The sequence below is a fragment of the Hydractinia symbiolongicarpus genome, chromosome 9 (genome assembly GCF_029227915.1).
Source record: "Hydractinia symbiolongicarpus strain clone_291-10 chromosome 9, HSymV2.1, whole genome shotgun sequence".
In the NCBI taxonomy this organism is placed as follows: Eukaryota; Metazoa; Cnidaria; class Hydrozoa; order Anthoathecata; family Hydractiniidae; genus Hydractinia; species Hydractinia symbiolongicarpus.
The window spans coordinates 24,116,090-24,144,005 of record NC_079883.1 but is presented as its reverse complement, the minus strand read 5'-3'; the positions used below and the strand labels follow the sequence as shown (position 1 = coordinate 24,144,005).

The 27,916-nt window shown below is 31.9% G+C and overlaps 3 protein-coding genes across 10 annotated transcripts; 1 reads left to right on the top strand and 2 right to left on the bottom strand.

The window, feature by feature from the left end:
* LOC130657922 (uncharacterized) lies at nt 1-27,893 on the bottom strand. Of its 8 annotated transcripts, none has more exons than XM_057460912.1 (31): nt 27,655-27,893; nt 23,553-23,633; nt 23,388-23,474; nt 22,852-22,899; nt 18,172-18,213; nt 18,012-18,071; nt 17,356-17,438; nt 16,586-16,639; nt 16,068-16,149; nt 14,511-14,881; nt 14,352-14,388; nt 14,083-14,222; nt 13,271-13,435; nt 12,911-12,946; nt 12,201-12,356; nt 11,482-11,886; nt 10,010-10,538; nt 8,951-9,217; nt 8,116-8,256; nt 7,368-7,379; nt 6,954-6,980; nt 6,848-6,868; nt 6,172-6,192; nt 5,878-6,003; nt 5,027-5,224; nt 3,790-4,641; nt 3,661-3,711; nt 3,401-3,546; nt 2,391-2,478; nt 1,227-1,418; nt 1-464 (listed from the first exon to the last, which is right to left on the bottom strand). In XM_057460912.1, the coding sequence occupies exons 1-31, from the start codon at nt 27,752-27,754 to the stop codon at nt 67-69; spliced, it is 5,016 nt and encodes a 1,671-aa protein (XP_057316895.1). In that variant the 5' UTR covers nt 27,755-27,893; the 3' UTR covers nt 1-66. The 8 variants fall into 8 exon arrangements, with proteins under 8 accessions (XP_057316895.1, XP_057316898.1, XP_057316896.1 ...); XM_057460915.1 differs by having other exon boundaries at nt 2-464; nt 14,083-14,168; XM_057460913.1 differs by having other exon boundaries at nt 4-464; nt 14,083-14,388; nt 14,511-14,731.
* LOC130657931 (uncharacterized) lies at nt 19,705-22,783 on the top strand. Its single transcript, XM_057460929.1, has 5 exons — nt 19,705-19,969; nt 20,250-20,340; nt 20,590-20,618; nt 20,890-21,015; nt 21,087-22,783. The coding sequence occupies exons 1-5, from the start codon at nt 19,831-19,833 to the stop codon at nt 22,181-22,183; spliced, it is 1,482 nt and encodes a 493-aa protein (XP_057316912.1). The 5' UTR covers nt 19,705-19,830; the 3' UTR covers nt 22,184-22,783.
* On the bottom strand, nt 23,554-26,190 carry LOC130657934 (homologous-pairing protein 2 homolog). Its single transcript, XM_057460932.1, has one exon. It carries the CDS (start codon nt 25,973-25,975, stop codon nt 25,346-25,348), a length of 630 nt encoding a protein of 209 aa, XP_057316915.1. The 5' UTR covers nt 25,976-26,190; the 3' UTR covers nt 23,554-25,345.
* Nucleotides 27,894-27,916: the final 23 nt, after the last annotated feature.

Sequence of the window (27,916 nt, the reverse complement as noted above, 5' to 3'; positions counted from 1 at the left end):
ATGTTGCTATATTGCGCAACCACTAAAATAGCTTTTCAACTAAAATTTAACGTAAGATTTTATAGTTTACTGGAATAGTTTTTCAAATTCATCATCATCTTCGTTCCCAGTCTCCATTTCAGATTGTTGTACTTCGCGGTGCATTCTAGATAATTTCTGTTCTCCATTTACAACTTCGGGTTTTTGTTTAACAAATTCGATATCGGGTTCTGAATTTCGTCGAAAATGTTCTTTCAAGATATCTGGTAGATCAGTTTGTTCTGTTTGGACGTTTTGGCTGAATGCGTCTTCAATATCGTCGAATTCTGCAGCACGGCGAGAGATTTCCTTCTTTGATTCCGCAAGTTTTTCGTCACTTAATGGAAGTTTTGGAAGAAGGCTGGTGGCTAAGTTGGCTTGCTTAGATGCTTCTGGGTGCGATTTTGCAAATTCAGTTATTTTGTGTTCAATTGAACTCGTCAGAACTAAATAAACATTAAACATGTTGCCAGTTAAAATAAAATAAAACCATCCTAGAAATTCGATCATCTTGTATATTAAGTCGATAATTTGAACAGTTGAATTGAGGACGAAAATAAAAACAAAACTTTGTAAGTCCACGTTACATCCAATTAAATAAAAAGACGGGTCGGTAATTTGCCGTCGGTAATGAGTTGCCGACATATATCTGAGTTGTTGTTTTTTAAATAGACAGTGTGCGAGAATCAAAATGGCTACGTAATTTAAACACGTTAAAATAGAAAAAAAATAATACTTATACAAGGCTTAACTTGAACGAAACGAAATGAATGCCGAACGAAATCAATTTAAACATTTTAATTGACTGGTAGATTTCCGTCAACCAATTATAATTCTTTAAATTTCGCGAAAGGCTTCTTATAGTTTTATCATTTCGAATATCACAAAATTAATTTCTTGCAAATTGAATGCTCAAATGGAAATAAATATACCATAAATCAAATTTTGTTCAAATCTATTTATCGCGAAATCTAAAAAGAATCTTTTATTCGCGAAATTGCGATTATCAGTTGTCGTAAAAATTTATTCCTTTAAAGAAAGTTAAAAAAAAATAAAAGTTGAAGAGTAAATGGTAAAAAAGTTAAGGCTGGATTAGATTTACCTGTTTCTCATAAGAAAAACAAAAATTACGAATACGTATTCGTAAATTTTAGGATTTTTAAACTTCAAAATTTCGCATAAAATAACGGAGTTTGTTGCAAACTCACCATGCAGCCTCTCCCTCGCAGTCTTCTCAATTTCTTCTCGCACTTTTTTCGTGGCTGTGTTTTTCTTAACTTGTGGAACATTGAGTTCATGTAAAATATCGTGACGTAAGGATCGAACGGAAGATTCGAACGCCTTGATCGTTTTCTGTTGTTTATACAGTTCGACGACAAGATTAAGCAAGCTATCTACACCTGTAAAAACAGAAACTTATGATGAAATTAAAACTTTTCTCCAGGGTTTTTGTTTTGATGAATTGATGTTAATTCACACTATGATTAAGAAGATCACTGTGCTTTGCTTTTTAGTTCCCTGGACACAAACAAGCAAACCAGCTAAAAAGTAATTTCATAACAACGTCTAAAGGACGGCTTTGGAAAAGATGTGTTTTGCAAAAGATGTCGAAAAGAGATCTTTTGAAATGCATGTTTGAAAAGACGTCTTAGACGCTTAAAAAGATGCATTATAGACGAACAAATCAGCGCTAAAAAGACGTCTTTTAGAAATTCGAAAGATGTCAAAATGACGTCATTTATAGCTCTTTGTGCCGGCTGGGGAGTTACATACAGCCTTATAACAGCTGTGTCCCATTCCACTAACTATGACGATTGAGTTACCAAAAAGTATTTTAAAGGACCCCCGATAATATTTTATCTATTAAGTTCATGGGGTATTCATGTGGCATTATCATTGTGGGCATTTTATTGTAACTTTATACGCTATTCCAAGATTTCCCAATAATATCACCTGAATTTTTATTTAGTTTCTTTCTTTAAAGTAATCAGATAGTAGATAATACCCATAGTGCTTGTTAACTAGTTACTAGCTAGCTATTTATAGCTTTTTTAAAACAAACATTTGCCGGTTTCTGTCACTACACCTCCATTCATATTACTGCTTTAAAATCAACAAAACTTTGTACTATCCTTTTTTATCAATGCAATTTATTAAAAAAGAAGTTAAATTACAATGATAAAGCTATAAACGCTGTAAAAAACCTACCTTCCTTTATTTTCGTGCATCCCAAATAAAATACTTAACACTTGCCTCGTTTTAAAAAATACGGCCTCGTTTTGATTTACGGCAAAATGGATATGGAAAATCGGGTTTGCATTGTTGATCTTTTTTTAGGCACAGGCAGCAGAAACAAACACACAAATTCATACCTTTCTCAACATCACTCTTCAAATGAGCGTTCTCAGTTGAGTTACCCACTTCGGATGAATTGTCAGGTTTGCCAGCTTCAACAGATCGCTAAAGAAAAAAAGAAGACAATGTAGACAGCTATGGGATGTCCTTCAGTAAAAAATCGATATAGAAAAAAGTATCGTATTCTTTTAATTCTGATTTCGGGTTGTAAATGTACATTTTATTTACATGTATGTACAATACAGATTTGCCGGCATGTGTACAAAATATCTGCGTGTCTTGAATTTGGAGATAATATGCGTTATTTTCTAATTTAATGCATTCAATCGAAAATAACTTGATTTATTAACTTTATATAACCTTCGTATATGCGATACAAGTGTAGTAAATCAGACAAGGTAAATATATACATGCAGCCGGAATACGATAAAATTTAAGACAACTATATAGTTAACTGTTAACTATAAAGTTCTAATGAAATAATATAATTATTTTATGCTCTCACTGAGGGCGGGTGGTTGTGTCTGCAAAACTAACTAACCATGTGTGATATTTTCTCGCTTATTCCGTCCACTTATTTTCTTGGTCACGTGACAAAGCAAGGTGTACTTTACCATTATCTTGGCATACCTGGTTATATATGTCTTTAATAAATTTATTCATTGATGCACTAAGGCTATTTGCATTATCAACATAAATAGTAGAAATTGTACTCACTTTAGTGGAAAGTTGAAACTTTCGCAGTTCTACAAAAATTTGAGCTATTTATTTCCGACTAATTTTTATAAAGTTTGTCTTCTAGCAGCAAAAATTTTTAGAGACCAACTGGCACATTTCAGTGGGGTAATTTACGGTTTACGATTGACCTTATTATATTTGCGGGAACTTTCGCGAATTTTTCAAAAACCGCGAAAACCGAAAACATTTTTTCCACAAATAATTTCTTCCCTTAAAAATTGTGATATTTTATAATAAGGCGCGAGAAAGTGCCTGTGAAAATAATTAACAACCAGGTCGTATCTCCCACCTTTGAGAACAGACTCTCCATATCTTCTTCAGCTGATCTTCTACTCATATCACGGTCATCCGATTCACCGGACTCACTACCGGATTCTTCACTCTCCTCCGTACTTTCCTCTTCATTGTCTGATTCTCCAGAGCCAGATTCATCTTCTAAAGAGTTCATTCTTGTGTCAGCGGAGAAGATATTGTGTTCGTTGTTGATAAAAAATAGGGAAAGCATTGCACAGAACAAAAAAAGTATCGATGTCGTTTAGAAATTCCTACCTCCCTGTGTTTCCTCTTCCTCTTCTTCGCTTTCATCGTCTGCTGTTAGAGCTAAACAACGAAAAAGTTTTGTTATTTCTGTTATTTTTGTTCTTCTTATAAATTAAAAAAGAAATAAAATAGAATTACCTTCTTCTGGAATTTGATCTCTTTTCTCAACATATTCTAGTGAACGTAATTTAGCTTCGATTTCACTGAGCTTATCGCCCTCTACTCGCTGCATTTCATCAGACATACCCCTCCTTTTTCTTTGGTAATCTGCACTTCCTTCCAACGACCTTCTTTTGCGCTTGTTGGCACCGCTACCTTCAACGATAGCTCGTTTTTTGTTAGAACCGCTGCCTTCAACTATAGAACGCTTTTTGTTGGAGCCACTGCCTTCGATGGTAGAACGTTTCTTGTTGGAACCGCTGCCTTCGATGACAGAACGTTTCTTGTTGGAACCGCTGCCCTCAACTATAGAACGCTTTTTGTTGGAACCGTTACCTTCGATAACAAAACGCTTCTTGTTGGAACCGCTATTTTCCAGTACTGCACGTCGTTTTCGTTTATGAATAAGCTTTTTATGTTGAAATGACGCACTTCCCTCCATCATAGATCTTCTTCTTTTTTCTCCTACACCACTGCCCTCTGACACAGTTCGTTTCTTCTTCTCTCCAGCGCCGCTACCCTCCGTCATAGATCTTTTTCTTTTTCCCCCTGCACCACTGCCTTCAGAAACAGAACGTTTTCTCTTTTCTCCAGTTCCGCTACCCTCCGTCACGGATTTCTTTTCTCCAGCACCACTACCCTTTGTCACGGATCGTTTTCTTTTTTCTCCAGCTCCACTACCCTCTGCTGTAGAACGTTTTTTCTTACCATCTGTTGCTCGCTTTTTCTTCTTTTTTTCTACATTCTCATCATTATACCTCTCTACGAATTCTCCTTCGTCAGTTTCTCCGATAACCATTCTTCGATAATCAAATTTTGGTTTTTCATTTGCTACATAAAAAATCATTTTTACATAACAGCAACAAAAAAAAACACTGGTATTATTCAGTGATTAATACTTGGTATTGGTGGTTAGCTTATTCACACATTAACTCTCTGACTTTTTCCGGCTTAAAAGAGCTGACTTGTTTTCTGATTTCCGTATATGTGTTGCAACGTAGGTGGGTGGGCACCGAAATAATTTTACGGTTGACGACAAACCATGTAATTAAAATTGGTTACTTTTCCGATTTTTATTACTCGAGTACACGACATTATTAACATTGGGTTATTTATGTATCTTTTTCTTCAGATTTTAATTTTAGTAAATTGGCCCACACAAATGTGTTGAAAAGAGAAAAAAACTCGTAGTCATGACAACATATAATTGACTTACGATCTTCATCTTCTTCGTCGTCGTCGACACTTCGGACTTGACGTTTGTAAGCATCAACATTTGCTAAATAAGCAGCTAACAGATCTTTTCCATTATCTGGATCGTAAGGATCACTGTCTTCATCAATGGAACGTTTTTCACGTTCTGCGTCTCGCTTATCCAAGCCAAAGTTAGTTTTTTGTAAAATTTCATGGGCAGCTAGAAAAGGATTAATAGCTTTTTAGCAAAATATAAGAGGTGCTGGGGTGACAGAAAAAAAAAAGTGAAATGCACGGTGCTGAAAAAAGATTTTATATTTTCGTGAAAGGATCATTAGCTTTAACGTTGGATTCCCGATAATAAATATTGATAAGTGAAATCAATTGATCTGCTGAACTACAGTATTTTTACTTTATGGTCTTCAATTATAAATTATACCGTAAGGGAATTAAATTTCGCAGCAATTAATGTTCGTGAATTTTGCGAGTTTTTTTCAATTTCGCGAAAATTAGTTATTGCGGAAATTATTACGAAACTCGCTAAACTCCGCAAAATCTGTTTGTTTCTATAAAAAATTAAAAGAAATACACTTGTTTATCGTTATAATTTAAAAATAAAGCAAATATTTCGTAAAATTAGCAAATCAAGTCGTCTGAAATGTCAGCCAAATTTTTCGTCGTATAATTATTCGTTGTACCTAACATGTGATCTACTTCGAATTTTAAATATTGTAGATGTTTTAACATGTGTTGTCTTCTTTTTATTTGTTATCTTTTTGTTAACTTTTTTGGTATTTTCTTGATCGATAACGAAAACTTAAAAATGTTCCATAAACAAACCTATTGAAATTATTATTCTCGAGTTGTCCTTACCTCCTAACGAAGCCATGGCGGCCATCTTTTCTTGCATTAATTCTGCATCTTCTTCATCGTCCTCACGTTTATCTTTTCTTCCTTGTTTTCCACCCTTTTTATGAACTTTGTGCTTCTTGCTTACACCTAAGAAGATGAAAAACAATACTTCTGCATGATTCGAATTCTCTTTAAAAAATCACATTTCCTTTACTAAAAATTGCAGTGATTTTAAATTCTGAAAGTAGTACTTAATCCTAACTGCTTTCTATTGGACAGAAAAGTTTGCATATATGCAAACTTTTTTGTACTTACTTGGTAATAACTTCTTAGCAGCTAAAATGAAAAAAAAATTGAATTACAAAACAAATCATATTATAGAAGTCGTTATATAAAATACGGAAGTGATTTTTTAACTTTAACTCTGACAGTAATAAATATTTACAAATCAAAATTTTAAGTGAAAATCGAAGATTAATAATTTTTTAGAGTGATTCAGGGAGTTAATCAACCATGGGGCTACTGATTTTATAGTAGTCAGAGTTTAACATTTGCAAATTTTCCAGGTTTTTAGGCCGCCATAAAAATAAAAAGGAACGAAATGAGTAAAATGTTCACGAATTTGATTTGAAATATTATACACATTAAATAATTATAAATCTTTAATTATAGTGTTTGGAGCTCTACGCAACCGAAAAAAGAAATTGTGTATTCACGGGTCCTTGCTAACGTCAACAAAATTTTTTAACGTATATATCTCCTTAACTTTTCCTAAAATATACATGTTCATATACGTTATTTTGATCTGAGTTTCAAGCTCTTCAAAATAGATGCTACGCGGGAATTCTTAAACATTTTTTTATATATATATATGAACTTGACAGTGCTGACGTCATCAAAATTTAAATGACGGCTCTTTGAAATTTTTCCTCTGCCTAAGAGGATTTTTCCACGGGCTTTGTCGACTTATATAATTTAATTATAAACTCACCTTTAAGTGCAGCCTGTGCAGCTAAAATAAAAGAAAAATAGCATAGTAGTGTAGAGAGCAAAATTAAGGATAAAATAATATCGAAAATAAAAGGAAGAAAAGTTACCTTTCATCAAATGAGTTGCAACATTTGCTAAAAAAGAAATAATAAATTTTAGTTTTAACGATAAAATGTGAAAACGCGCGATAAAACACGCATGGTGACCACTTTAAAATTCAGGAACTTTTCTAACTTCCTTTCAGGAATAATTTGGTTCAACAAAAGAAACTTTTCAATTAAAAAAAACGGCATTTAAAACCTGATGAATAAATAAATGCACTAAATAAACATAAAAAACAAAAGAAAAAAAAATTTCATTGTTTTTTCCATTTTTGAAACTTTCTGGGTTTTTTGGAGTATATTCTATTTCCAGGAGGTTCAATAAGTTTTTCAGGTGTAGTGACCAACCTGACACAAGATGTTACGTTAAAATAAAATAAAAAATAAAAAATAAAAAATTAGTGAGAATCTCCATCTTACCTCCTTGTGAATCTAGAAAATAAAAATAAACGAATATAAATATAAAATATCTCAGAGGGATAAAAAATTTTCAGATGCAACTTACATAGGACTTGTGTGTTTCTTAGGATTGTTCACATGAGTTTTTATATTATTATTATTATTATTCTCGATATTTATACAGGATATAGCCACCTCACTGTTTGAAACACTTTTATCAATGTGGGTCCTGTGTTCAGAATGTATACATTAAGCATACACCAGCATTGCCTACCCAATTTCCCTCAGATGGCATGGGTTGATCCACAGCTGTGGCATAGGCAACATGCCCGCGCTGTGGACCGAACCACGGACCTCGTGATTACGAAACGAACTCCATAACCAAAAGGCCACGCGCCGATATTATGCGTAGTGAAATTTCAAAGTGGTAAGATTTCCAAGTAAACGCTTTACTTGTGACTGAATTGCGGTTGTTGATCAGTGCATATCCTTAAAAGTCACAAAGAAAAAAAATTGACTGTCTGTGTGCCACTCCGAAAATTCAACCGATGTAAAACATCATGTCTACACTTGCTATAAATATAATGTCAAATAATAAGGGTTAAAACTAATTGTTATTGGAATATTCCAATTTTTTTTAATTTTACACCCCGCCCATTCTCTTATACCATGTGTTTTAATACGATATTGTTTTGCTCATATTGGGTGAGAATTCTAATTCTTAAAACGTCAGATTTAAAAAAAAACAAAAAAAAACATGGAAACGTACCAGAATATTCGTTGGTGGATGCAGCTGGTGCTGGTTTGTTGACTGTTCGAATAGCAGGTGCTGGTAAAGTATCTCTCAATCGCTCAGCAGCGTCAATCTTAGCAAAGTCGAAATCTGAAGGGTCGTACTCTTTACTGTCATCTGAAGTATAAAATACGTAAAACTGTGTAAGGTAGGGAACATTACTCCAAATTATTCCTCAAATTGCTATATATATTGAAAGAAATATTGAAAGAAATTTTTATCATAAATAGGCATCACAAAAGATTGCCAGATAAAAAAAGGTTAGCATGAAGAGTGTGACCACTATGTCGTTAGAAAAGGTTAACATGAAGAGTGTGACCACTATGTCGTTAGAAAAGGTTAACAGGAAGAGTGTGACCACTATGTCGTTAGAAAAGAATTTAATATTTTTTTGTCGAGTCCTGCTTTAAGGCTTAACATTTTTCGAAAATTGTTGTCAATTGTTGAAAATTGTTGAAAATTTCGAAAAATGTTAAAAATCTTCAATTTAGTCACAAACTGAATTTTATTTTCCAAAAAATTATTAGTTTACATAATGACAAAGAAAGATTTTTGTAGCTAGAGTAAATCATTTTCAAATTAGGACAATTCAAAAATTGCGTAATAGCGAAATAAAAAACCCAGAAATCTCGACCATTTTTGGATGTTTTTCAAGGTTTTTCGCTATAATCTCTGCGATATTTAACGATTCTTAAGGCTCTAGCAACAACCTGATCAATTAAAAATTATTACATATGGCATTAAAAACCTGCAGATTTGTGAAAGTAAAATAGCATATCAAAATTATGCAAAACATATCAAAAGAACCTACCAACTGCATATACAGAGTTGTGCCAAAAAGCACCACACGAACGTTTACTGTCTCCACTGCACAAAGAATTACAATCTGAGTCCGCTACTTTACCATAGCGACCAAATGCGTTACCACAGAAACAAAGGTAGCCATATTGGACGCCAGCAAATTTGTAATTTTGGTATTTGCACTCGCTGATGCAAGCTTCAGGAGTGGTATCAAAACGGTTGAATCTCTTGGGTAAATCTCGAATTGGTTTTCTGTCCTTGTAACATCCTTGATAGCCTAAACACAAGTGTGTTTAGAAATTTAAACTTGATTCCAATATCAGTAAATATATTAAGGGTTTCTTTTTTTAATAGAAATAAAATGAGTTAAAAAATGAATCTAATGATGAGTTACAAAAACTCCAAATATATTATTCAATGAAATTACGTTGTTAGTCATTAAAATTTCCCGAATAAATCATTACGCCACAATGTTTTTACCTTTAAGAAATTTGACCCGAGGTATAGCAAGTCTGTTTTGATCAAGAAAGATTAATTATTAATTAAAAGATTAATCCATTGCTTATTCATTATCTCAAATTTTAATACAAGAACAAAAGAAAAGTAATTGTGACTAAAGTGAATACAACAGCAAATCAACTGTATATCCTTAAAGCTATTAATTTTTTAATAAATGCTTTTTACGAATTTACCCGCGAAGGATATATAATCGCATTTTTTACATCTTATTTTTGGTTTTAATTTATACTGCTATATATTAACTAAAGCCATATTTGCTGATGAACGACTTTCGTGGTTTCAATGATAAAGCAAAAATATTTTTTTTGAGAATCAATAATTGCAAAAATTAATACCCGCTCAATTTTTTTGACTCGCGAAAACTAATTCTAGCGAAAATTAGTTCCGTTAAAGAAAGTGGAATTTAGACCGCTGTAGAAAGTCAGTATATGAAAATAAAACTTCTCAAACCTTTGTAGCTACAAACTTTACAGATTTATGTCTAAGCAGTTGCATAGAATAACAGAAATTCCCCTAGCTAAGTTCCCAACTATTGTAAAGCAACACTTACTATGATGGGTGGTGTCAACTGGTTTGATTGTATCTTTAGTCAATGGAGCTGTAGCCGGCAAAGCACCTGTTGTGTTTTGGCAACTGCATGGGTCCTGACTAGCAACAGAAAGAGGGGAGCAACTTCTTGCACATACACTTTCACTAGCAGAGACTGCATTACGAGTTTGCGCACTCGCATCTGTTTGTGGTACCACTGATCCTGCATTTGCTGTAATGGCAGCACCTTCTACAGGCCTAGTGGCAGGTACATGGACATTAGGCACTGCAGGTGCTATGGGGGAAGTTTGTTTAGCAGGAACCGGATTAACATGGTTACTGATAGGTGCTTTTATATGAGAAGAAACAGGAGCTTTGATTATTTTATTCTCTGGTGATCTTGGTGGGAAGAAGTTTGCAGTATTTGAACCAGAAGCACACTTGCATGGCTTCTCAGCAGCAACACTTAAAGGATGGCAAGCTCTTGTGCACCAACCATAAGCGTATGGATCAGCACTGCGTTGTTCACCTTTTGTTGAGCTGACTTCAAACTACAAAAAAAAGTTTGAAAGTTTCAATTTAATTGATAATTAAGGAAATGATTCATATTTTTATTTCATTCTTACATTTTGTGAATGTTACAAAGATTTACAGACATGGTTATAGACACTAAAAGTAACTGCAATTTGAAGTAAAGTCATTTACTTATCATGAAAAAATCCGCTTGAAATAATATGTAAACACACCAGACCTCCCATTCATAGCTCTTGAGCAAAACAATTTTAAACATCTTTTGCTGACCAAAGTAACTTCATGTACTCTCACTGGCACAATTGAAATTTGTAGTCACTCTATCAAAAAACGCTTCTAGCACTAAATAGAGGTAAGCAAGTTTGCCAAATTTACTTTCTGCCTCTCATTTTTTTGTCAAATGTTATATAAAATGTTATATAAAATACACTTGACAGAGGAAGGAAAACTATTTTAAGAATGATCTCGTGTTCTACTTTATGACTTGTTAACGAACAAGGTATTCATGTTGAAACAAGGGTGCTTGCCCAAAAATGTGACGAATCTGCAGAATTTTTCACCTTTTTTGACAAGGTAAGGATGTGGGGAATTTTATAATAAAATAACTGGGCTATTCAACCCACGGTACAGTACGTTCACTCATTTTACAACAAAAAAATACCATCAACATTCCAAGTTAATTTTAAAAAAATGTTTGAAGCTTTTCATACGTTGACTGTAATCTCCAGCAAAACCTTTTTTCTACGTACCATTAACGCAACAAAGTTTACTTGTAAAATTTTAGGAAAATGTCTTCCTGAGATGTTGAAAAGGTTATAATCTACAAGTCTCGCTTTCTGTAAAATTAAAAAATCAAAAAAAAAATATTTAATACATTCCCTGAATAGATTACTTAATGATGTTTTCTTTAATGCAAAAATATATTTTCCTAATATTACCATTGATTAACCCTAATGTTTTTACCTTAGCCACAGCAGCTTGTGCAGCAACAGGTGCTGCTGGATGTAACAAAGATGCTTGTGCAATGGATGTTTGTGTTCTGCTCGCTGCAGGTGCGTTGTAAGGTGTATATGTATATGACTGAACATTCGCTGCGTTCACCAAACCTTGTGTGTTATTAGTTGGGACTGGTGCAGCTTCAGTTTTATTTGAAGGTGTTACTGCGGTGGCTGTAGTGGTGTTGTGGATTTGTGTAGTATTCTGAATGTTTGTTGTTGCATCTGTAGTTTGTGTGTTTTGTGCTGCAGGAACTAATGGTAATATGCCAGCTCCTTGCGATGGTTGACAATAACAGGGGTTGACGGACGCAATGGGTGTTGGATGGCACATGTTTTTGCAATTACACTCAGGGGTGTTGTCTGTGCATGCCTAATAAAATGTAAAACCTACTTAGATGAACAAAGACATTGTGCTAGGATAAGCCGACTTGCTAAATTGAACGCAACTCTATCTCAAGTAAAAAAGGTATGTATACAAAGAAAAAAAAAGACAACTAAGTTTCATTATCTTAAACTTACAAAACAGACTAGAAAACATGACCACTACAACAGCATTTTATGCAATAATGCTAACGTTTTATTGCATGCAAAAATAAAAAGACTTCTTTACAGCTACTGTTAGTTTATTAGAACCGGTAAGTTTTTTAAAATCATATAACGGGTTAAGAAGGCGGTTGTTAGTACCTTTGAAGACTCTGTAATAAGCGAAGAAGACTCTGTTTCAGTTGGAGTTTGTTTAGGCTTTTCCACACTAAGACAAGCACAAGGTGATACCCTTTTCACATAATTTGGATAGCATTTTTTCTTGCAGACGCACTCGGCTGAGTTATCAGAACAAAGCTGGAAAAGATTAGTATTTCAAAATGTTAGTAGAACAATTTCTTAAAAGGGGATATAGGATATAAGATGAGCAGTTTTGTAATGTTAGTAGGACAATTTCTTAAAGGGGCAACAAAATGGGTAGTAGATTTTCTGATTTAGTGACCTCCACAAAAATTGATCATAAGAATGTTTTCTAACGCAGTAAATTAAATCATTTTAGCACTACATGTACATGGATGGAGGGGATGCCAGCTAAATTCTTGGCCCCTTTAAGAAACTGCATATCCAAAAACCTTTTAACAATAAATAACTTTCTACAATAGATCAATAAACTTTGATTTAAACGTATTTGAATTAAAACAACTGTGTAGTAGTGCAGCACAACTTCTATATTCTTTTCATTTTATTTCTCTGACTTATTTCTTATATGATTCTAGCCAAGTCTGCTTCTCTTTTACCCTATTCTACATTGTGTATTTGAAATCATTTTAATGAACTCGTTGAAGCACTGCGATGTAGAAAATATAATTTCTTTTTTTTTTCATGCAATAACAACTTGTGTATATGTATACCTGGGCTTTTTGAATATTCATTGAAACACTTCCAGCCTAAAATTATTCACGGTATATGTATTATAAAATAATATATACAGCGTTGAAATGTATTCTATTTACAGAAGGTTTGATAAGACTTTATTTCTAACTATCTGCATTAGATTTAAGTAGCTGACTACTGTATTTAAACTTGTGGGGGTTAAATTTAAAGGGTAATTAAAAAACCATATACTTTTTAAAGAATTATTATTTTACTTTTGGGGTTTATATTTTCCAAGGAGGTATTAAATATCAAAATTATGTATTGGGGCAATCCCATTGAATGACCCATGTGGTGTATATAAAATGTATGTGAAAAAATTTAATGTGTTTGCATACCTCTTGAGGTGTTTGTATTAACGCAGCTTGAGGTTGTTGAGCCTGAGGTGTTTGTGTTTGCGTTTGTGGAACCTGCTCCACCGTTGCAGCTGGTGCTGGCTCAGTTTTTGGCACTACCGGTGCTTGTGCAGTTTGTTCTGGTTGTGTAGTGTTTTGTAGTGCAGGCTAGATTATAAAACTCATGAATGAAGAAAACAGAATATTATTTTGTTACACATGGTCATTGGTTATGAAGATATCGTCAGATATAAATAGACTCAATATCAAGATATCGTCACATATAAAGAGATGCAGTTTTCTTATTTACACTTTTTTATATCTTTAAATTTGTAAATAAAAATGATAAATTTCCAAGGCCTCCTTTTATAATAAACTTTCTTTTATAAGCATACCAGTTTTAAGCCTTTTGAGTCTGGCATTCATAATTTTTTTTGATATATAATATATATGTTTGTTTCTAATATATATGTTATGAATTCGTTCTTTACTTTTTTAATGTTTTAGTTAGGTTTCTCAAATGTTTTGATTTCTTTACTATTGCACTTACAAAAGCATATATAAAACCATACACAAAAGCATATATAAAAGCATATATAAAAGCATTTACAAAACCATATATAAAAGCATTTACAAAAGCATATATAAAAACATATATAAAAGCAGAAGCATATGGCAAAGCATTTTTTGTCAACATTATACAAAAATTATTACATAAATAAGGACGCAATGGAAAACGTTATAATGAAGATATAAAGTACTTTACAAAAGCTTGCAAGACAAATGCTGTTTCACTTTTGTGCAAAATATCATACCTTTTTAACTGCATCAGCTTGAGAGGGTGCTGCTTTCATAAATTCTTCTTTGGATGCTGTTGCATTGTTGGTCGTGTTTGTAAGTTCTAGTGGAGGAGAAGGAGGCGTGGTTGCATTTTTTGGTGGTGGATCTCCATCACCTTCGCAATTACAAGGGGAATAGGATAAAATAGTTTTAGGATAACAAGCACGAGTACAAAGACATTTAGGACTATCATCTGTACATAACTTCGAACCAGGGGTCAAAACAGTTTTACCAGGCGGTTTACCTTCGTTTGGTTTTTCTTGACATTCACAAGGAGCTGACTAAAGAAGATATAATACAAACACATAAGAACATAGCGATAAATTATTGATTAACTATTCGGATTAATAAAAGTAAAAGCATGCTGATATGGAATGGAAGCAAACTATGATGTAAAAATTACCGATGCAACTGGCTTTGGATGGCAGGTCCTCTCACACAGACATTCTGCAGTTGTGCAATTCTCAGAAGTTGAGTTAGACTTTTGAACAGTTGAATTCTTTGGTGCTTCACTCTTCTTCGCAGTCATCCAGTGAATTGGTTCAGGGTATTTAACATTTGACGGTTTATCATCTGTGTGTTTGTGCCGTTTCATGGGAGTATGCTGCTTTGAGGATAATGAATCTGAAAGGGGAGTTTTAGCAATACTAGCTCTTGCAGGGTTGTTCGTAGAACATCGACAAGGCGAGTATTTAGCTACTGTGTAAGGGTGACAAGTACGTCTACATTTGCAGTGGGATGATTTTTCATTGCAGTTTGGTGGTGGAAATGAGGCTAAACAAAAAAGGTGCTACCTATGAAAATAGGTACCTTTGAAGTTGTGTGTAATTTGTGTGTATTGGTGAAGGTGTGTTTGGGTAAGCAAGATAGTATAATACCATAATATAAATAACAGAAGCAATTTAAACTCCTTAATTACACACACACTTTTTTGTTTAGTCTCATTTAATTCCAAATCTTATTTTTAGCAGCTTCTTTATTGATTTATTTAAGAGTAACAGTACTATCAACATTCATATAACAAAAGATTGTGATTTTAATATATTTTTCACAGTGTTGGTACAAAAAATGGATTCTCAGTAATTTTTTTCCTAAATCATTTAACAGGTGCATTCGCTCAATTCTTCACTAATTTTAATTCTCCTTCTCTCTGCTTGTCTATTCATACACACCTCCCAACTTAATTACATTATCACTACAAAACATATATAATTTCATATCATGAATTTTAAGTTCTGAGATAAATAACTTAAATTTAAAAAAGACTGGAAATATAATGCACATTATTTATCATTTCCAGTTATTTCATGATCATCATCATCATTCTCAGTTATATAAAATTTCATCAATACTCATGCTTTACTGAATAAACATGAGTGCTAATTTGAAAAGAGGCATTTAATCGGGATGGGTGTTTATAATAAATATAAATTTTGTGGCAATCCTTTTTTTTTAACTCTGCATGCACATATTTTAATGAATGACTTAGATTAAGGTTGTTCCAATTGACAAAATTTCACAAATTTTGACTCTAAACTCCACTTAGTCCACAGAAATAGTCAAATGTAAACAAACAAAATAAAAAAAAGTGAAAAAAATTGTCATTGAATGGCCACTTTAGAAATACCATATAATTAAAACTATTAAAAATTCAATTGTATTATGAATTTTTGTGGATAAAGAGAAAGGTAACCTTTTGAGATACTAAGATAAGTTCCAGGTATTATAATTGCATATATAAAAAGAGTTGTATTACTACAGCTCTGATCACTTACATGTTTTTAATAATGAAATTTTGAAGAGTTAGGTTATACCTATGCAAAAAACTGCAAAAAAGGCTCTGAAGTATTCAGTATCGAAACATAACCAAACAAGAAGATCTACAAATAACTAAATTGAACCCTAATACATTATTGAACCCTAATACATTATTCATTTGGAAATTTTAGAAAAGACATACCTCTTTTGTTATGGAAAAACAGTTTGGTAAGTTTGTGATCAACTTCTGCTTTGTGACTTAAAGCAGCTCCCATCTTGTCAGCCTACAAAGACAGTATAACTTAAATTACTAAATCAAATCCCAAATTCTTAGCTTATTGAAATTAGTTCTTAATTTATTTGACAGAATCAGCCTATAAGTAGTCAGAAGGAAAGAATCAAGAACAATGTTGTTTGACTAAAAATTATGTTTTTTATTTTCCACCCCAAAATTATGCCAACATTAGTATAAAGATTAAAACTTATAAAGATTAAATGACTTGAAATTTTAAGTGAAAAAGTATAAAATAAAGCCAAAAATTAATTTGGTTTCTAAAAAAATAAGGCAAACGATAAGGTCATTCCTTCTTACTTTAAGCACAAAAAAGAAGTCATTGATTTTAGACTTTGAACCAAAACTTCCATGTCAAATACAATAGGAGTAATTTAAAACAAATTTCAAAACTGTTATAGTGCTTTGAAGTAAATGGTAGAACTCACAGGTTGCTTCATCAACCATGTTGCATAATCTTTTGCAGCATCCTCAGCAGAACTCTAAAAAAACATTTTAACATAACAAACTCACTAATAAGAAGGGTGAATCTAAAAGGAAATGCTCAAAAATAAACGTTTTATTTGGTTTACCTTAAGTGTTTAATGTTCTAGATGAAATAAATTTTGTGGCTTTTGCAAAGAATTTGCTAAATTAGGCCTATGCGAAATATTTGACATAAAGTTTGTATGTGTGACAGACTAAACCAATCAAAGCAAATTTAATAAAAATTTGTAAAAACAACCCCATCCTTATGGTTTTTTACTCCCTTTTTCATTGGGGTAACAAGTGCTGAAAACAATATGAACTACATGTCAAAAATGGCAACGACAATTTCTTATATTAAAGACTTTGTTTTTCATGCTTTAGAAAACGTTCTACATTTCCTGTTCGTTAGTTAAATTTTATTTTATTTTTTGCCCATTGTACCCACGAAAATAAATATCCGCAAATGTTAAAAAGCATTTGCCATTACAGGCAGTAATGCAAAAAGAAGCTGATCCAAGAAAATTAGTCCACGTGAAACATACTGTGGATGTGCCATCGGGTGAAAATTAAATCCATGCAAAATAGAGTGAATACAGCGTTTCCAAAAACTAGTCCACATAAAATTTAAACATTTAAATGCTTACATTGATGTAGTTTGGAAATTAATCAAGAAAATAAAAAAAACACAGGAATGTTTGATTTTTCTCTTAATTAAGAGATAAAGACTTACCTCGTCATCAGATGTTGAACGAGCAATATCAGTTTTTGCTGGACCATCATCTGCATTTAATTTTTGGAAAAGATTTTCTAGTTCTAAGATGTCAAAAATAATAATAATACAAGGGTCAATAACTTGGGTAATCAGTTAGAATTATATTTTGAAAGAAGTGAAAAAAATGTAACAACTTTGGCACCAAACTTAGCTGTCAAAATAAAACAGAGAGTAACAAAAAACATTTCCCAGTGAGACAGCTGTTAAAAAACAAATCAGATAATGCTTTCAACAAAAAAGAAAGATTTTAAAATTCTGATTAATTTGCCATTTCAATTAGTTTTGCTAAAAGGATTATATGAACAGTGTCCATTTTTTACTTTCCAATTAATGCTGCATATCTTTGTAAAAGTGAAAAATAGCAATTGAATCAAAAGTATACATCTTGCATCTGTTAAATGTTGTACCTGTGAAAATTTATTTGTTATCAAGAAGATTTCTTTTTTAAAAAAATTTGTACTTGAGCAATTTTTTTTAAAGTTTGTGAAAATACAAAATTCCTTCGTAAATTTAATTTAATTTTTTTTCTTACTGTGCATTTTAGACATACATTTTAAAACAAAATTTATTAATTCCTTAAAAAGATGGCAAATGATTATGATAAGTTCAATAACCTTGTCTATCAGCATCGGATATTTTAGAATCACCCGTCCAATCCTCTCGGACAATGTATCCTAAAAATGGCATGAATTTTTATACAATACATTTATCTTTTCATAACAATTTCGGAAAAAAGCTAATTGTAGACATAAGTTTACAAAAAGATCTATTTACCTGCTTTATTGTCAACATCATTCGTATCAAAAGAGCGTTTTTCTAAAGAAAAGTTGCATGTTTAATGTGTTTTTAATGTCATTAAGCTAATGTTAAACAATACAACATGCTATTTTCGTTTTCCTTACAATAAAGATAGGAGGGTGTGGTAATATATAATGAAATTAGATGACACATACATAAGATGACAAATAATTGCAGTCAACTTTAAGTGAGACGTCTATATACTTTATAAATATACTTAATTTATTCTTACGAGGTGACACATTTCTTATGTGTGATTTTTTCTCTGCTTGGTTTAATTTACATTCAAAATTACCGTATTTAATTTTGGGTTGTTTGATAACCAGACAGACCGGATAATTTAATTGTAAATTTTTTTGAACTTTTCATCAGGTAATAATTTTATGTATACTATGTTTTATTTTTGTGATACTAATAACATGGAAAACAGCAAGAACAAAATAGATTGAGTTAGTTTCCTTATGGCAGCAATGGTTTGTGTGCTGATTGATTATGTATAAAATCAATAATAGAATGCACAGATGCTTATCCCCAACATTTAGCAAACTTTACCAATTTGAAATTTTTTCCCAAAAATAATGCAGGGTTCTTTACTTTTCATTTCAAAAAAAAACATGCCGTGTAATTTTAAAGATATATGAACAAATAAATTGATGATATATAGCTAAGTAAATCTAAGAAAAATTTATAAAAATTAGAACTTCTAGATTCAGTTATAGATGATTTTAATGTTGTGCTCAAGAACCAACAGCTTATCCTTTAAAGAAATTCTCACATACAGGGTGTAATTCAGAAACGTTAAAATACACTAAAAACACTTCACAAGTCCTATATTTTGTAGTGAATATAATAAGCTAATAAACTGGGAAATTTGGGATAAATTGCAATTGAAAAATAGCCGTTTAACGGCTACTGAGAGCGCTGGAGTACAACCTGACATAACAAAGATCACTTGAACTGAACCAAAAAAATAATAGATTAAAAGAAAGTAAGCAAGACATCACTACAAACATGATGTCATTTTCATGTAAAACATTTATCAGTTGCATCTTTGCAGTTCAAATTTAATTCATTTGGTATAAAAAGAAAGCATTAGAGTAATAATTAATTAGATAAACATAAACAACTAAATATAACTTATCAAAGGAAGTGGAAACAAACTTTAATTTGATAACCATCTTAAATACCTTTTAATTAATTTTGTTTTCAACAGTAACAAAAATTGATTCTTATTGTAATAAAAAGAATCTTTCATATCAGATATATGTTACAATATGATAAAAAAAATGCATCAGGAAAAAAACAAGTGAGTAATATTAGAGTTCATTCAAATGTTGCTGAGTGAATATACTCTTGTCTTTCCTGTGTGATCTTACAGTTTGACATGAGTTGGTTGGATCAAGGTAAAAAACATTTTTATGTAGGACATCAATGCTTAATACATTTGACACTCTCTTCACAAAAAAATTTTTTTTATTGCTTTTAAAAAATTTTACAGAACAGTTGGGATTGGAAGCTACATTGTTTACTAAGACGTAAACACTGAAGTGCCACTCCCTATCTAATTCTTATATAGTGTAATCTGTTTTTTATTTTTAGTATAAGTTGTCTCACACAAATAATTTATGACAAAAAATGTCTGATGATGTTTATACATGGCTGTCAAAACTCACAACAACAAAACCATTAATGGATCATTGGCGTTTACCCAATTCAAATTATTCTGATCCAGTAAGAGAGCTGTATGCCAATGACAACAAGCAGAATTCTCCAGGCAAGTTAATTTTTTTCTTGTTGCTGTAGTGCTTTTTTACAAAGAAATTCTTGTTTTTGTTTTGTTGTTTTGGCTCAAATTCTTGAGAACTAGAAATCAAGTTTATATGCCCAAATTTTGAGCTGAAAAAAAGAATCTATTAGCAATTAAATTTTACATGCGCAGCTAACAACATAAAAACAGCAAAACTGCTCTATCAAACATGAATAAGATACCATGTTGGAAACACATCAGAGCAAATAAAAACCACCGCCGCTAAATACTTCGTTTTTAATTTCAGACTTATGGGTATGGATCGTTGGAAGTATGAGTTTTACATTAATATGCATCATGGCTGTTTTTTTCATCGGTTGGAGAAAAATTGGGAAAAAGTAAGTAATGCGTAATTAAAACAACAATTCAATTCCTTTATGATAGGTAAATTTAGAATATGATAGTGGCTGACTTGACCTTAAGAGTATATTATATACATTGGCTATTTGTGGCAAGGAATAACACAAAACAAAAAGATACATGAAAAGGAGTTTAACACATTAAAGCTTTTGGGTGGGTAGGTTCTAACAGAAAACTAAGATGCTTTAAAAACATATAACCAATAAATTTAATTTCAAATTTTTTAGGTCGTCCAAAGGAAAAATATATGCCAAAGGTATTGTGACAATATCTTTTAATTAAATTTGATTATTTTTTGTGTATTTCCCTTTTTGGGATAAACATTTTTTTTACTCAACCATATCATAGGCTTTTCTACATTTTGATACTACAGCTTCATAATTTTGTAATCTTAAATAGGAAAATTTATGCTAAATAAAAATGATGAAAAAGGTCTCTAAAATGTGACATGCAAGACATTTTGTGCACATAAAATATACTTTAATGAAAAATTTTATTTTAATTTTCATTTCTATTTGTAATTTTAGATTATGCTAGCCCTTATTATGAAGCACCAGTTGACATTCAATTGGAGGAGGTTCATGTATATGAGAAAGGAAGAAGAGTCTCTAGTGCTGTCAGATCCTCTCTAAAAGCAAATGACTGTGAAAATGGTTTGTTTTACACCTACACAGAAAAACCATAAAAATAAACAAGGTTGCTAAAGGGTTTTCCTTTTCTTTAGAATCTCTTGCTTTTGATAAAACAAGGTCTCAAAGTTTATGCGATGATAGAATGCAACATTCAGTTGATCTGACAATGGAAAGCGATGTCCTTGTTTTGAAAGAAATAGAAAATGAAAAACCAAAGAAAAAGCTTAAAAGATTTTTACACTGTTCTCATCTTAAGAAATTGAACACACCTGCCAAGTCAAAACAACAAGAAAAAATGGCAGAAATTATCAGACCTTTTCATGGACGTCCACTGCCTCCACCACCAACCCTTTCTGACCTTCTTAAAGACAAACACAAAAACCCATTTTACCGCAGCCATATGTCATTCGAGTCATACATGAAAAGTTTTGAGGATGTAAAAACCAGTATGAATTTCGACAAAAATAGCAACCAACTTTTAAATAAGTCACAAGAACAGATTAGGGTAAAGGCATTCCAAAATCATAACCACGCAAATCCCAGGTTAACAGAAAATGAAAATTGCTCTCCTTTGCCTCTCCAATCAAAGTTCTTTGATGACCAGTACATATCTTATAACAATAAAACAAGCTGCAAAAGAAAGATTATTAGATGCTCAAAAAGTTTAGACATACTTGAAGAATCTCTTACAACTGATAAACTTAATTCAGAAATAAACTACTCTTCAGCCCCAAGCATTTGTGAAAGTCAGGGATATATAAAGTTGCCATGCGAAGCCCCACCCTCCATAAATGCATATGAAGAGCAAGAACATATCACAGATAGCAAAATAAAAACCAAAAGTAAAGAAATAAAGGAAGATGAAAACACATATGCGCAAATACCAGACTTGTTTATTACTAGTGAATCACTTAACTTGCAGCAGCGACCAATCCCCATCCCACCTGAACATCAACATTCTCCATTAAAAATAACTTTATCAAAAGATCACATTTACCAAAGAGCTTCAATTATCCAGACAGAAAACAATAATAAAAGAGGAAGCAGTCTCGCTGAACAATTTGCATCATTTCGAAGCATATCTTCAAATGGAAGTAATCAGTATGCAAAGATTCCAGAAATTATTGATAATAAAACATGTATACAAGTAGTTAAAGTTGATGTGAGACCTGGGTACAAATTTAAATAAATTCAATTGTATTATGAAAAAAGATGTAGGAAATTTGATATGTTTTTACAGTGCAGTGGTTTGTCTGCTAATACACCTTACTGAAGCTAAAAATAACTCAGAACAGATTTTACAAGCTGGATTTGATTTTCAACTTTCCTACATCCCTCACAACAATGCATGTAATAGCTCAAATAATTTGGTCAGGATTTAAAAAATAGACAGATCCAGCCTGTTGTGTTTCAATGGCTAGATTTTCATGGGAATAAAATAAAGGAATAAATTACAAACACATAATAAATATTTACATTAAATTTGCAAATTTAGGAAAAAAACTCGAAAAGATTTGCCTTAAATTGCTTATAATATTCGGAATCCTTATCAGCGGGTCTCTTGGTTCCTGAGCGCTTTTACAAAATGGTACATAATGGCGCATTCATCACAAAAGTAAAATACCTTGGAGACAAGATTGATCCTGATTCCACTGAAGATGAGTGTTCAAGCCTTATAAACACGGTACTTTTAAAAGAAAATTTTTAATGAAGCACAACACTGTATTCAGAAGTTTTAAAAATGTAAATTTCATTATAGAAGAAATAAAATCCACAAAAGTTTTTTCTTTGGTGTTTACAGAAATATTTCATTACTGTAAATATGCAACTAAAATGGACATAGATATATTGAGTTACCTTTATGTTTTGGCTCTGATCGACTTAACAGGGTGTGATAAAATTCATCTAGAGGAGAAAACATTACAGTAAATTATTTGTATATTAAATGCTGTATTCACTTTGATCCATGTAATGTTGGTAATTAAACTAGCTACCTGAGATTCTTACATATAGCACTAATAGTGATTTTATCTCAAAAGTCTATGCTTATTTTAAGTAAATATTATTTTTAAACAGATCATCTGTGTGAAGATATAAATATATTTTGAAGCTAAAACATGCTAACTTTTTGTGCTTTTCAAAAAAAATGTATTAAATTGTTGAAAAAGCAATTGTAAAAAGTGCTTAAAAACTTTAACTCCAAAACTAATAAAAATCAAGGGAGCAAATTTCGAAACTTTAAATATAAATTAAACAAATGATTGTTTACAAAATTAAGGGTTAAAAATTGATAATAATACTATCTGACTGCCAGCTTTCTACCACATCAGTATTTATGTGAGGATAAGTCAAGTGTGAATTAGAAAGGCTGAACAGACAGATTGTTTATTTACCTTCATCAGCCCTTCTTTTTCGAATGATATCATTGGGTGAAGGATTTTGCTCCATAATATCACTAAATCCATCTTCATCATCTTCATCTAAACAAAGTTGATTTCAAATACGGTTAATAGGTTCATTGTTGTTAAAAAACGTTGTGGATTTGTTTTTTTCAATACCTTTGTTTCTTCTTTGTTCACGAATTAGTGGACGATCAGCCTCAGCACTCGCTCTACGCAGAAGTCGTCGGAAACCATCATCTAATACGTAAATTTTAAAATAAGTTTAATAAGCATCTAAATTCTTACATTAAGAAAAATGCTGTATTAACAAGTTTATCAAAACTAGAATATGGTTAGGAAAATTAAACAGCAAGGATTTTTTTCTAATTCATACCCACAAATAACTTTTCTGGTAGTGCAAATAACTTTTATATTAACTACTGCAATTAATAATTTTAAAAGAATTCTTACAAAAGAGATAACTAAAATTGATCTTGCAATTTATTGTGATTTAAGTAATGGATTGTGCTTAGGTGTTGTTTATCAGTGAAAATCAAAGGCTTCTGTTTAACCATTCAAGCAAGTTTACATCCAGACTGTACTGTTTTAATTGGGAGATTAAAATGCAAATAGATTTGAGGTGTTTACCCAATTTTTCTATTTCATTTATTTCAATGAAGAGTTTTTATTAACATTTGCATAGGTCATATTCAAATGCTGATGTGAAAGGCTGTTACCATTTATATAATAAAATATAATACAATAATCTGACAATATCATTTAATTCACATTTTAACAATAAAAGAAAACTTTCCCAGCAATAATACATTTTAAATAATCTATGTACACCAATCACAATGTTAAAAACTGTTTCTAGCGCTGAAAAAATTAATGTTCATTTGTTTCTCATGAGGGACAAAATATTGATGCTATTTGTACTAATTCTCTCCATTAACTTAGCCTTGAGTAGCTTCAATTGATTAATAAAAGTGATTACTGATTGCTTACAAACTTGCCAAAACAACTAACTTGACCAAAAGGCAGAGTTTCATTCTGGCATATTTTAAGGATGTGGTATAACCTTTTTGTAACAAAAAATCGATTTATTCTTTATCAGCCATTTAATTTAACAATGACTTTTTGATAGTGCGGCTATTGATTTGTTTTTTGAAACTTTTAACTTTATCTAAAGGTTTTTCTCTGATCAGACTTATACACACCTTGAAGTAGAATAGGAGTTACAAGTGCATTTTTTTATTCTCTTGAGTAAAAATTGTCTTTAAAAAGTAAAATTTAAAAGAACAACATTCTCAAGCCAACTTGTTTATCTAAAACCGATTTCTTTATTATTGCCAAAGGTGAACTGTTCTCCACATCCCAAAGACAAAAGTTTAAATTGAATAGCACTTGTTTTTAAAAAAAGGTAAATAAATCAAAAATGGTAATTTTGTGGAAATTAAAAATTTTTTTTAAATACATCCATCATCCATCCTGATTCTAAAGAGCATGGAATGAGAGTTGGGAACAAAGAAGTTTTGAAAAAAATTACCTTTTTTATTTACAGGTTGAAAATTTCAAAATTATTTTTATACCATTTGATAGAAATTAAAAAAGCTTTTTAGTAATAATGTATGAACGAATAAACTTAATTAACTATATACTGCTGATAAAATTATGCACAAAAGGTATATTATACCGTATCTTTAAGCTAATTTTTAGCACACATTTTGATCATGAAATATAATAAACACTATATTAGCTATATATTAACAAAACATATTAAACATTATATATGTTGAACAAATTTGGAAATCTTAAAGTCCAGAGTTATAAAAACAAGCATACTAAAATAGAAGCAGTAAGCCAGATCAGTTAGCCAGTAAGTCATGAATTTATTTCCAGGAAAACAACATGCATTTGGTAGCTTAATATCAAGAGATGTATATAAATATCCAGCTACAAGTTTTGTGTTACTTTGGGATTTGCACCCCAACGTCTTCGTCAGTCTCAACACCAACCTCTTCTAACAACTGCTTTTTTGATTTTGGGTATCCTTCTAAAATAGCATTCAAAACATCGGAGGTCATTCTTTTTCTTTTTTTCCACTGCCCTAACATTTTATCTTTTTTGTTATACAGCTTTAAACGGTCTTCCTTTGTCATTAATGTAGTTCCAGACCTCAATTTACTAATTCTTTGTTGTAATATTTCATTATTATTCTTTAATTCTTTTGCTTTTTTAACCATGTTCTTTGTTGACATTTGACTTGAATATTTGTTTATTTCTGCTTCATATTTTTTAGACTCCTGCTGCAAAATATTTACCTCTTCCTGCAAAGAACTTAACTTTAAATCAAGAGCTTTAATTTCTGTTTCGTTATAATCCCCATACTGATCCTGTAACGGAGAGTATACTTTTTGTTTTCCATATGTCTTTTCAATTATTTTATTTTTCTCGGTCAAAGATTCCAATGCCTTGACCACTGCTGTTTTTCCAAATTCTTTGTGTAAATTGTTAAAAATATCTACAGCACTATATGGTCTGTTCTGCTGATTCAAGTACTGTAAAATTCCCACTTCTGGATCTCGTTTCTTTGACATAACGTATGCTGTTAAATGTTAGGAGATAAGGTTCTTTCCTTTTCGCTGTACCGCATGGATTTGTTTTTATTTTGCCGCGGAGACTTGATTACCCCGTGTAATATTTTTTGTCTCGATAATCTTTTAGAATACATGACCACTTATAAGTCACCCTCATCCCCAGGGAGTTTTGCCTTTTTGATATGAGACATATATATAAGACAAATATCTCTAGGGACGAGCACCTAAGTACCATTCTTTCGATACAACAAAACGACTTTGTTTGTCCCCCCTCTCCCTCCCCCACCCCTACGACTTTAAACTCTGTGTTGCCGACTGCTCTTTGGATATAGTAACACACCATGTTTTCTATGATCGTATTGGGCTTCGTATTAACTATTGGAGGATAAAGGCGGGTTTCCACTCAAAGGAATCCGGTCGAATCGATCGATGGCGGTTTAAATAAAAAATAGAAAATTGGTTTCCACCATGGAGGTCTGCATGTTTTCCACTTACATTCGACCATGCCTCGATGATGGCGACTTATTCAAAATTATTTCAAACAATAACACAAATTTTATATGAAATAATGATATTAAGAATGTGCTTAGAATTTTATGACATATAAATACGATAAACAAAAATATTTCTAAATATTCTTCTAAAATTTCTTAGCCATTTCCCTACAAACTCTTTGTTTAGTGAGACTGTCTTAAAAACTTTTTTCATGAACTGTCCCAAGACACTGAAATCCGCGAACTTATTCTAAAAATATATCTCAGTCCCTTAACATTCATCTGAGAATAATCAAGTTAAATAGTGTTTGCTGTGGCTGCATAAAATATGCAATTAAATTTTCGTTTGTTTATAATGTTTTCAGCCCTTTTTCTCTTTTCCTGCTTCTCAATAAATGTTTATTTCTTCGTCGATTTGTTTCGTCACGTGGGTATAAATCAATCTCATTGGATAAACTTTAATCGCTCGACAAAAAGTAAAAGCATTCCTCTACTTTTGAATTCGATGGAATTCAACCGCCAGGTCTACGTCGATCGACGAAGATTATGCAATGTTCTATTTTTAGTAGCATCGATTCGATCAATTCGATCGATTCGACCGCCTTAAAGATTAAACTACTTTGCTTTACAAAGGCTCATAAGAAAACACTCCAACTTAAAGTTTTTAATTTAATTTGTTTCGCACGATGTAAACAATGCTTTTGCGTGGGTAAATGATGGGGATTCATAAATAATTTTAACCTAACATTCTAAAAATAAAAAATGCTAGATCTACCTTCCCTTTGACTATAACCAGAAAAACGTATTGCTCTAAATTGCTTGCCTGTCATACAAACCGTTTTGCGAATGGTGCTAAATGGACTGATACACTACATTGCGGTCTCGAACATGAAAACTTTACGATTACAAGTCGAATGCGGTACTTCTGCACCGTTCCCACGTGTTACGCCTATCTCTGCAAGATAAGTTTAATTCACGCGACTGTACATTATGTACGAATTTAATTTCTAGCTAAAATTCAATTCAAACTAGTAGCTATTCGAATTTCCTGCGCAATCTGAGCTAATTGGTTTTCGGTGGTGGTGGTCTCTTTAGCATTTTATCAGAACAGATAGTTTGTTTATTTCGAAATAGGACCCTTACTAAGCTTCGTGACGCTGTAAAACAATTGTGAACTATATTTACCTTCGTTTAAACTCTCTGCATATGTCTGATGCAGAATAGCAAACACTACTGCAATTAGCACCACAAAAAATTTCATTCCATTCGACTCAAATTCGACCATATACTACTATTTTTTTCGTTTATATTAAAACCAGTCTAACTTTTTAATTGTTATTCTTCTATTTTATATTTTTGCAAGCTCGAGCAGCTTTCTGCAGATTCGGAGCAGCAACTATTTGTTCGATCAAGCGTATCGTAGAATCACTCAAGCATGGTATTCATT

What these genes read in the sequence shown, in the direction of transcription:
- LOC130657922 (XM_057460910.1), bottom strand. Translation starts at nt 27,754, where the DNA reads ATGGTCGAATTTGAGTCGAATGGAATGAAATTTTTTGTGGTGCTAATT. An exon ending in AGATCAAATTCCAGAAGAAG is followed by an intron (nt 3,712 to 3,789) that starts GTAATTCTATTT and finishes TTCGTTGTTTAG; the next exon opens with CTCTAACAGCAGACGATGAA. An exon ending in TGGAGAGTCTGTTCTCAAAG is followed by an intron (nt 2,479 to 3,400) that starts GTGGGAGATACG and finishes TTTTTTCTTTAG; the next exon opens with CGATCTGTTGAAGCTGGCAA.
- LOC130657931 (XM_057460929.1), top strand. Translation starts at nt 19,831, where the DNA reads ATGTCTGATGATGTTTATACATGGCTGTCAAAACTCACAACAACAAAA. An exon ending in CAACAAGCAGAATTCTCCAG is followed by an intron (nt 19,970 to 20,249) that starts GCAAGTTAATTT and finishes TTTTAATTTCAG; the next exon opens with ACTTATGGGTATGGATCGTT. An exon ending in AGCAAATGACTGTGAAAATG is followed by an intron (nt 21,016 to 21,086) that starts GTTTGTTTTACA and finishes CCTTTTCTTTAG; the next exon opens with AATCTCTTGCTTTTGATAAA.
- LOC130657934 (XM_057460932.1), bottom strand. Translation starts at nt 25,975, where the DNA reads ATGTCAAAGAAACGAGATCCAGAAGTGGGAATTTTACAGTACTTGAAT.